Here is a 10,445-nt window from a genome sequence, read left to right as displayed (position 1 = left end):
TATGAACTTACAGCAATGAACTTATAGGGTACAGCAATGAACTTATAGCAATGAACTTACAGCAATCATCTTTCAGCAATATGAACTTACAGCAATGAACTTATAGGGTACAGCAATGAACTTATAGCAATGAACTTATAACAATGAATTTACAGCAATGAACTTATAGCAATGAACTTAAAGTACAGCAATGAACTTATAGCAATGAACTCTCTAATTGCTATCATGGGAACAGTGTTGAGCGGTCTTTATGTTCCTTTTATTTTGTTTTTGAGCTGTTTCCTCTGCTGTAAAAAAATAGTATCATGTATAATATTTCCCTACACCTATACACACGAGAAGCCATATATATAAGATCCATCACCTCTTAGAACAGCCTTACTTCTTTTTGTCTCATATATGTTTTCACTTTTTCCTCCCTTCCTCTTCTGCAGCCAATTAAATATGATAGCTTTTTTTCTTCCCACAAAGACTTTTAAATCATCTCACGCATGTCGATCTCCTTAGTTGTATATGATAACTTTTTCTTCTTCTTCCCACAAAGACTTTTAAATCATCTCACGCATGTCGATCTCCTTAGTTGTATGTGATAACTTTTTCTTCTTAATTCCCAAAGACTTTTAAATCATCTCACGCATGTCTCCTTAATTACTTGCATACGATAACTTGTTCTTCTTAATTCCCACAGACTTTTAAATCATCTCACGCATGTCTCCTTAATTAGTTGTATACGATAACTTGTTCTTCTTAATTCCCACAGACTTTTAAATCATCTCACGCATGTCTCCTTATTAGTTGTATACGATAACTTTTTCTTCTTAATTCCCACAGACTTTTAAATCATCTCATGCATGTTGAATACGATAACTTTTTCTTCTTAATTCCCACAGACTTTTAAATCGTCTCACGCATGTCTCCTTAATTACTTGTATACGATAACTTTTTCTTCTTAATTCCCACAGACTTTTAAATCATCTCATGCATGTTGAATACGATAACTTTTTCTTCTTAATTCCCACAGACTTTTAAATCATCTCACGCATGTCTCCTTAATTACTTGTATACGATAACTTTTTCTTCTTAATTCCCACAGACTTTTAAATCATCTCACGCATGTCTCCTTAATTAGTTGAATACGATAACTTTTTCTTCTTAATTCCCACAGACTTTTAAATCATCTCACGCATGTCTCCTTAATTAGTTGAATACGATAACTTTTTCTTCTTAATTCCCACAGACTTTTAAATCATCTCACGCATGTCTCCTTAATTACTTGTATATGATAACTTTGTACTGCCTGGGGGTTGGGATGGCATGCTCCTCCCTTCTCCTGTGTTGTTTACTTGCAATAATAAACAATCAATCAATCAATCAATCAATCAATCAATTAATCAATCTATCAATCATGCAAGAAATTAAACTTTGACCTGTGTACGACAATCCTGTGGTCGGCATGGCAAGGAGCTATCGTTACCAGATATGTATTAAACAAAGTCATATTTATCACATTTTCCTGTTTCTGGAACGTGATTTTTGCATTAAAACGTCAATAGTTAACGAATATAACAATAACTTTAATTGATAACCACTATTTATGCGGTTAAGATAATCTGATAACGCTGATGGCAAGCAGGGTCACCAGATTGTCGTACTAAGAACATCATACTTATTGTTTTTTTAACCCCAAAACTGTCACACTCGCACGACTAACAATATCCGGATAAAATTGTTAATCAAAACGTTCACTACTGATCCTTTTGTGGCAGATATCAGGCAGAAACCGGGGAATATAATAGATCATACTTATCGTTTTTTTAACCCAAAACTGTCACACTCGCACGACTAACAATATCCGGATAAAATTGTTAATCAAAACGTTAATTACTGATGTTTTTGTGGCAGATATCAGGCAGAAACCGGGGAATATATAATACGCAGAGTACGATAATATGGCAGCTCGAACATCTGGCAGGGACTGGAGGAAGGAAGGAGGGAGGAGAGGACAGGAGGAGGTGGACGTGTCGGGCTGTCCTGAAGCACCGCGGACCTTAATTATCACCCTTTTGCCTTATATCCCCGCTGAAGATGTCCGGCAGAGGTGAGTATTGGGCGTGGGGGCGTGGAGGAAAGGCGGTAATGGGGCGGTGAGGGCGGGAAGGGCCATAAGAAGGGATGGACTCCAGGATTTTGGCGCCAATTTGAAATCCTCGTAATGTTCGTCACGTGTACATGTTAATTCCGTTATTTCCTCACACTAGGCCTTTGTGGAGTTATCAGAATAGTATGAGGCTGGAAATGCAGGGATGTGGGGTGACCAGGAGGAGAAGTTGAGGGAAAGGGAAGGAATTTTGGGTTTGGCGCCACGTTGGGGTATGGAGAAGAGGGTTGGTCACTCTTATATATATTGTACACGTGGCATTTTCTCACACTAATCACTCTATGCCTAAGTATGAGTCTGGGAAGTAGATTATATATGAGGTCAAGCATTCATTCCTCACTCTTAATAACCCTACAGTAGCTATGCGTAAATATGAGTGGAGGTAAAACACTCATTTCTCATACTAATCACTCTATGCCTAAGTATGAGTCTGGGAAGTAGATTATATATGAGGTCAAACATTCAATTCTCACTCTTAATAACCCTACGGTAGCTATGCCTAAATATGAGGAGGTAAAACACTCATTTCTCATACTAATCACTCTATGCCTAAGTATGAGTCTGGGAAGTAGATTATATATGAGGTCAAACATTCATTCCTCACTCTTAATAACCCTACAGTAGCTATGCGTAAATATGAGTGGAAGTAAAACACTCATTTCTCATACTAATCACTCTATGCCTAAGTATGAGTGGGAAGTAGATTATATATGAGGTCAAACATTCATTCCTCACTCTTAATAACCCTACGGTAGCTATGCCTAAATATGAGGAGGTAAAACACTCATTTCTCATACTAATCACTCTGCCTAAGTATGAGTCTGGGAAGTAGATTATATATGAGGTCAAACATTCATTCCTCACTCTTAATAACCCTACGGTAGCTATGCTTAAATATGAGTGGAGGTAAAACACTCATTTCTCATACTAATCACTCTATGCCTAAGTATGAGTCTGGGAAGTAGATTATATATGAGGTCAAACATTCATTCCTCACTCTTAATAACCCTACAGTAGCTATGCGTAAATATGAGTGGAGGTAAAACACTCATTTCTCATACTAATCACTCTATGCCTAAGTATGAGTCTGGGAAGTAGATTATATATGAGGTCAAACATTCATTTCTCACTCTCAAAACCCTACGGTAGCTATGCGTAAATATGAGTGGAAGTAAAACACTCATTTCTCATACTAATCACTCTATGGCCTATGCCTAAGTATGAGTCTGGAAAGTAGATTATATATGAGGTCAAACATTCATTCCTCACTCTTAATAACCCTACGGTAGCTATGTGTAAATATGAGTGGAAGTAAAACACTCATTTCTCATACTAATCACTCTATGCCTAAGTATGAGTCTGGGAAGTAGATTATATATGAGGTCAAACATTCATTTCTCACTCTTAATAACCCTACAGTAGCTATGCGTAAATATGAGTGGAGGTAAAACACTCATTTCTCATACTAATCACTCTATGTCTAAGTATGAGTCAGGAAAGTACAGTATGAGGTCAGACATTCATTTGGCACACTAATGACCCTATGCATAAATATGAGTGGAGGTAAAACACTCATTTCTCATACTAATCACTCTATGCCTAAGTATGAGTCTGGGAAGTAGATTATATATGAGGTCAAACATTCATTCCTCACTCTTAATAACCCTACAGTAGCTTTGCGTAAATATGAGTGGAGGTAAAACACTCATTTCTCATACTAATCACTCTATGCCTAAGTATGAGTCTGGGAAGTAGATTATATATGAGATCAAACATTCATTCCTCACTCTTAATAACCCTACAGTAGCTATGCATAAATATGAGTGGAGGTAAAACACTCATTTCTCATACTAATCACTCTATGCTTAAGTATGAGTCTGGGAAGTAGATTATATATGAGGTCAAACATTCATTCCTCACTCTCAAAACCCTACGGTAGCTATGCGTAAATATGAGTGGAGGTAAAACACTCATTTCTCATACTAATCACTCTATGCCTAAGTATGAGTCTGGGAAGTAGATTATATATGAGGTCAAGCATTCATTCCTCACTCTTAATAACCCTACAGTAGCTATGTGTAAATATGAGTGGAGGTAAAACACTCATTTCTCATACTAATCACTATGCCTAAGTATGAGTCTGGAAAGTAGATTATATATGAGGTCAAACATTCATTTCTCACTCTTAATAACACTACGGTAGCTATGCGTAAATATGAGGAGGTAAAACACTCATTTCTCATACTAATCACTCTATGCCTAAGTATGAGTCTGGGAAGTAGATTATATATGAGGTCAAACATTCATTCCTCACTCTTAATAACCCTACAGTAGCTATGCCTAAATATGAGGAGGTAAAACACTCATTTCTCATACTAACCACTCTATGCCTAAGTATGAGTCTGGGAAGTAGATTATATATGAGGTCAAACATTCATTCCTCACTCTCAAAACCCTACGGTAGCTATGCGTAAATATGAGACCATTGTGACATTAAACAAATTTACACTGTTGTTTGACTTTGCCAAAGCCTTCAACAAAGTCCCACACAAGGGACTGACATTAAAATTGAAATGCTATTGTATTTCCAGATCTATTTTTCACTGGATCACTGCATTTATTACTAACAGGACTCACCTTGACGGCTCTTCATCTGGCACTGTCCCTGTTTCTTCAGGTGTCCCACAAGGCACTGCTCTAGGTCCTCTTCTATTCCTCCTGTACATTAATGATCTTCCACTCTCGGTGCCTAACTCTTCCACTAGACTTTGCCGACGATAGTTTACTGTTTAGAGCAGTAAAGACTAATGGTGACTGCAGACTTCTACAAAAAGACCGATGAATAGTTTGATGAGTTAATATCTGTTAATTAACTTCAGTAATTCACAGACTAATGTGCTAAATCTAATTGCTGAACTGTTGATTAATACAAACGGTGAAGGAAACACGACCACATGTTTGGCTTCCAATTTTCATATGGAATGGAAGGAGAGGCCTAACAGTCAACAATTTCAGGAAAGTCAACTGGGAAGAAGAAGTCACGATCTAACCGAGCTGGCTTGCAGTTCCCAGTGGGTAGAATTCACAGGCTCCTACGGAAAGGAAACTATGCAGAACGGATTGGCACTGGAGCATCTGTGTACCTGGCGGCTGTGCTGGAGTACCTGGCTGCTGAGGTCCTGGAGCTGGCAGGTCAGTTCAGGTCATGCTTCATCTTATTGGCTCATGCAGTCACTGCCCTTGTTGCCCCATTGACCATGCTGTATTGAAAGTCAGCTTGGTTAATATATATTGATATTGTATTATAGTTCATTTCTGTTGACGATAGGATGTAGTGAAGAGTTTGGGAATTTGATACTGGTAGATCTGGCAAGAAAGTGCCCTCCCATGACACACACACACACACACACACACACACACACACACACACACACATATATGGAGATCTGTAGTGCAGTGGTTACCATGCTCGCCTCACAAGCAAGATGTTTTGGGGTCAGCTCCCAAACAGAGTAGAGACAAATGAGGAGTCTCCTATAATCTGTCTCCTGTCCATCCAGCAGTGAATGGGTAGACTACTGTGTCAGGAGAGGGCTGTGTCCTGCCTCCCAGCTGTGTTTGGGTGTGAAGTTCCCACTGTACCCAAAGATCTATCACTTGTAAGCTCCAAGTTCATTTGGGAAGGGTACTGGCTGGCTCTCTGACTAGCACCTTGACAGACCTTGGTGAATTACACACACACACACACACACACACACACACACACACACACACACACACACACTGATGATTAAATAAAGGAAATAGTGACATTTTTTTTGCTCGTAAATCCAAACACTCATAAAGTAAAGCACTCGTGAACCAAGGTATTACTGTGCATATATTTTAGAACCACTGAATGCTAAATTTTCCCTTCTGTTCATCCAATGTATGTCTCCAGGTAATGCTGCGCGGGACAACAAGAAATCGCGCATAATTCCTCGCCATGTGCAGCTGGCCATCCGCAATGACGAGGAACTCAACAAACTTCTGAGTGACGTCACCATAGCTCAGGTAGGTGTGGTGCTATGATGGAAGTAACTATCATGATCGAGGTTTATAAATGGATGAAGGGCTTTAATAAGGGAGACATTCATAAGGTTTTGTTGGTAAGAGAACCGGGTAGGACACGAAGTAACGGGTTTAAACTGGATAAATTCAGATTCAACAGGGACATAGGCAAAAATTGGTTTACTAACAGGGTGGTGGATGAGTGGAATAGGCTTAGCAGTCATGTGGTGAGTGCCAATACAATTGTCACATTCAAAAATAGACTAGATAAATTCATGGACAGCGATATTAGGTGGGGTTAGATACACGGGAGCTTAGGCTCAAAGGAGCTGCCTCGTACAGGCCTACCGGCCTCTTGCAGACTCCTGCGTTCTTATGTTCTTATGTTAACTATCATTCTTATTATCATGAACAATGCCATCATCATCATAATCATTTGACAAAGTATATGCCTGGGGTGCATTGCTGCATGTGTCTACCAGTCTGCAGTGTTTTGGTGGGCAAGCTGATTCTTTAGAGATTAACACAGGTGGTATTTAGGGTGATGACACTGTTTACCACAATTGATGCTTTTCAAATACATGGCGTATGTTATTCATCATTTTGCTTTTTCAATGGAAATATTTTTTGATAAGAAAAGAAAAACTTGCCCTTTCTTTCATCACTGCAACAAAATTTCAGTAATGACAGGTTACTATTTTAGCGGTGATAGGTTACTATCCGTTAGTTAACAGTGAGGTGGTTAGTTTATAAACAAGCGGGGCCTCAGGATGGCCAAGCAGTATATGTTGCCCTGTTTGTCGTGCGTCTTGCCAGCCAAAGCACAGTGCCATTCCGTCAGCAAGTTCACGCTGGCACTGTCATGGCCTGTGTCAAAGACTGCTCAGGTCTGAATGGAAATAGACTGCTCAGGTCTGAATGGAAATAGACTGCTCAGGTCTGAATGGAAATAGACTGCTCAGGTCTGAATGGAAATAGACTGCTCAGGTCTGAATGGAAATAGACTGCTCAGGTCTGAATTATATAGTATTCTGCAAAATGGTGTTTTGTTCTTCAAATCATTATTCATTGTGTTTTCTTGATATTAGAAATGAATAACATGAACCTCCTGTACTGTTTTTTCTTTGTGGGGGCAATGCTTCATAGGCCTTTAAAGATTTTAGTATGCCTCTGAGCTGCTTCATCTACCTTAGAGTATGTGTTAGTGAGACCTTCACCAATAGGTACGCATAAAATAAATTCTTTTCCAAGGAGACAGGCAGAAATTATATAAAAAAAAATTTTTTGGATAAAAAAATATTTGATTTAAATTGTTTTTTCTTTTTTCTTTTTTTATGATTTTTTTGCTTTAATAATTTATTTTATTTACAGTGATTATTTTTTTCATTTTTACGAGGATACTTTCTTGTAATAAACTTTGCCAATGTGAAGTAAAGCCTTGGTTGAGTGTTGTTATGTTACCCAAGGTGAGTTTCCACTTGGAAATCATCAGTAGAAAATCACTGATAGTTTAATCAGATCTGACAAGTTAAAATAATCAGGACATAGGTACAGAGCAACAGAAGAAGGACTTTAATCAATATATAGTCAAATTTGGATCATACTAATATGAAAATAGACTCAGGCATGTTCCTGTGCTTTCAGAAAAGAATTATGCTTATTGAACTTCATCATTAAATTTATTTTTTGTGCTTTTGAATATTTGTCTTGTAAGAAAAGGCAACCATTCACTGGTGCCTGATCTGCTATGGGACCAGTACAGGATCACCACAGGACCAGAACTATACAAACAGACCATGCTTGTCCTGTACAAGTAGATCACATTTCTTCTACCTTATATACATATATGATTATAATGGCTGGCAGTGGTTGATGGTGCCAATGCAGTGAGGGTGTGCTGTGCTTGGGAAATGAGGGTGAATATGGTATTGAAGTGGGTATTTACCTAAATTAATAACAAACTGAGTACCCTTGATTCTGCTGTACCATGTGAATGCGTTTTGGAAGAGAAGCAGCTAGATTTTGTGGTTATTCAAGGTCAGTGTTGTCCAAAATCTCTTGAAGGGCATTTTTGAGGCGTGGAATATATAAGATGTGTCCTGGTCATGTAGCCGACGTTTGATTATTGCCCAGGGTTTCTGATTGGATTAAGATCTGGTGAGTTTCCTGGCCATGGTGTTAGCTGCTTCACGTCACAAACTCAAAGCAGTTCCTTGCTATCCTGGCAGTGTGACGTGGTGCCCCATCCTGCAGGAAAACTTCAGCTTCACACTGGGTTATACAGGCATCAAGTTCATCCAGGACAAGTTCAAAGTAGTTGTACTGGCTCGTGGTAGTTTTCTTGGGTAAAAACACAAGTTTGCCAACACCATGATAAGTAAAGCAACCCCAAACCATGAGTGAGTCAGGGTGTTTGACAGCATCTGGTGTAGTGGGGGTTGCAAGGGTTGCGGCCGCTGTGGTGGTAAACTCTTCCTCTGATTATCAGTCACTCAAATCTTGCCTCATCAGACCCTAACACCTGCCACTCATCAAGGCCCCAGTCTTTATGTTGAGCAGCAAATGCTAGTCTTTAACACAGTGAGCATGAGTTATCCATGGTTTAGGCATAGCCCTGCAACTCCTGTACTTCAAATCCCGCTTCAAATAGTTTCTTACTGTGCGTTTCAGCCACTAGCTGCCTGTGAATAACATTCAAAGTCCTCTGACTGACTTTCTCTTTAGACCGTGCTGGCTTGTGTGGAGGCGGTGCGTCACGTGCTCCACAATCGTGAATTTTTCTGGTCCAAGCAAAGGAGACAGTTCAAGGGCATAAGAAAAAAGAAAATAATGAGAGAAAAAAGCCTGCTACCTACTGCTCCTAAAAAGAGTGCAGAGGAGTGGCCGAAAGAGAGGTCACGAGGGGGGGGACAAAGTTGAAGCATGTATATAACTATAAAATGACAGTGAATAGTATTTCAGAAATATGATACAGTGCCTGGCAGGCAGGCTGGTGTTGTGCAAAATCCCCCAAATTGCTCCCTAACCGTTGCTACCCTGATATACTACAACCAACAAAAGGGCAAAATTATTCACTGCAAGCAACAAAGAACAATAAGAACTTTTACAATGGCAAATAAAAACTAGACCTGTACAATAGAGCCAAAAATTAACCAACATTTGTGTAATCCAAACTCTACTTGTTGATTTGAGTTTAGCTTGATCATTATTCATTAACCCCTGTAGGGATTTATATAAAGAAGAGGTATTTTAAGTTCCATTTAGTGTGTATTGGGTCTGCAGTGATGCTGGGAACCAAGAAAAATGAGAGAGGAATCAGGTCAGTGTGGGAAGCCTTTGGGCACGCAGATCTATGCTAGCCGTCTCACTGCCCTATTTCACAGATTTAGGTTTATTTGCTTGTGTGGAGGTTTTATAGACAGGAAGTTCCATATTGCTGCTTGTAATATGTGCTGGGACACATTTTGAAGCTTAGGGATTTTGTACAACACTGTTAGCCCAGCGGTTCTGTAACAGCCTTCTGGTGACACCTCATTGCTCCCTCACTTAACCTAGTAGTTCCAGTACTGAAACTTTTGGTGACACTACCAATGCCATTAGGTGATAGTTGTGGCACCTGCCCAGCTCTAACTTCTAGTAAGTAACCTTATCCCCCCCACAGGGAGGCGTGCTTCCCAACATACAGGCAGTCCTCCTCCCCCAGAAGGCATCCACCAACCCAAAACAGACTAGCCAGTCCCAGGAATACTGAGCCAACACTTGGAGGGATGCCCACCAGATCTTTGTCCTATGCCTAAGTGATGGCCACTAAGCTTTGTGCCTATTAGTATGATAAGTTTATCTTTTTATAGCTGTTTAGAACTTCTTATTTCATTGTTACTGTTAGGAGGTCATGCACTGATAACTGTGATATGAAGCAGTCAGTGTGTGCTGAGTCATGTTGCTAGTTCATAAGAAGTATTTCATGTCATTATTATATTTACATTATTTTTTTTTTCCTAGTTTAATCTTTAAACCAAAGCCAAGACTTTGTTTTCATTCACCATTTCTGGGAGTTAGGATATCATGAAGGGTGTGAGATCATTTCACTTATTTATTATTAAGTCTTTTTGTCCATTCAGGGAATACTTGCAAGCTTTTCTTCAGAAAACAAGACTTCCTGTTGTTTTAATGCAGTGAAGTTGACATGTTGAAATGTTTGAAAAATGTATTTGATTAAATGTCATGTGAATGAAAA

The 10,445-nt window shown here is 39.2% G+C and overlaps 1 protein-coding gene across 1 annotated transcript; it reads left to right on the top strand.

Annotated features, from left to right (window-relative positions):
* The first annotated feature begins 1,972 nt into the window (after window positions 1–1,972).
* On the top strand, window positions 1,973–10,445 carry LOC126991097 (histone H2A-beta, sperm-like). Its single transcript, XM_050849796.1, has 4 exons — window positions 1,973–2,098; window positions 5,174–5,350; window positions 6,099–6,211; window positions 9,870–10,445. Exons 1-4 carry the CDS (start codon window positions 2,086–2,088, stop codon window positions 9,957–9,959), a joined length of 393 nt encoding a protein of 130 aa, XP_050705753.1. The 5' UTR covers window positions 1,973–2,085; the 3' UTR covers window positions 9,960–10,445.

This window comes from Eriocheir sinensis, chromosome 6 (assembly GCF_024679095.1).
Source record: "Eriocheir sinensis breed Jianghai 21 chromosome 6, ASM2467909v1, whole genome shotgun sequence".
Lineage (NCBI taxonomy): Eukaryota > Metazoa > Arthropoda > Malacostraca > Decapoda > Varunidae > Eriocheir > Eriocheir sinensis.
Note: the sequence above shows the minus strand (reverse complement) of the source record. Positions and strands in the feature narration are given on the sequence as shown.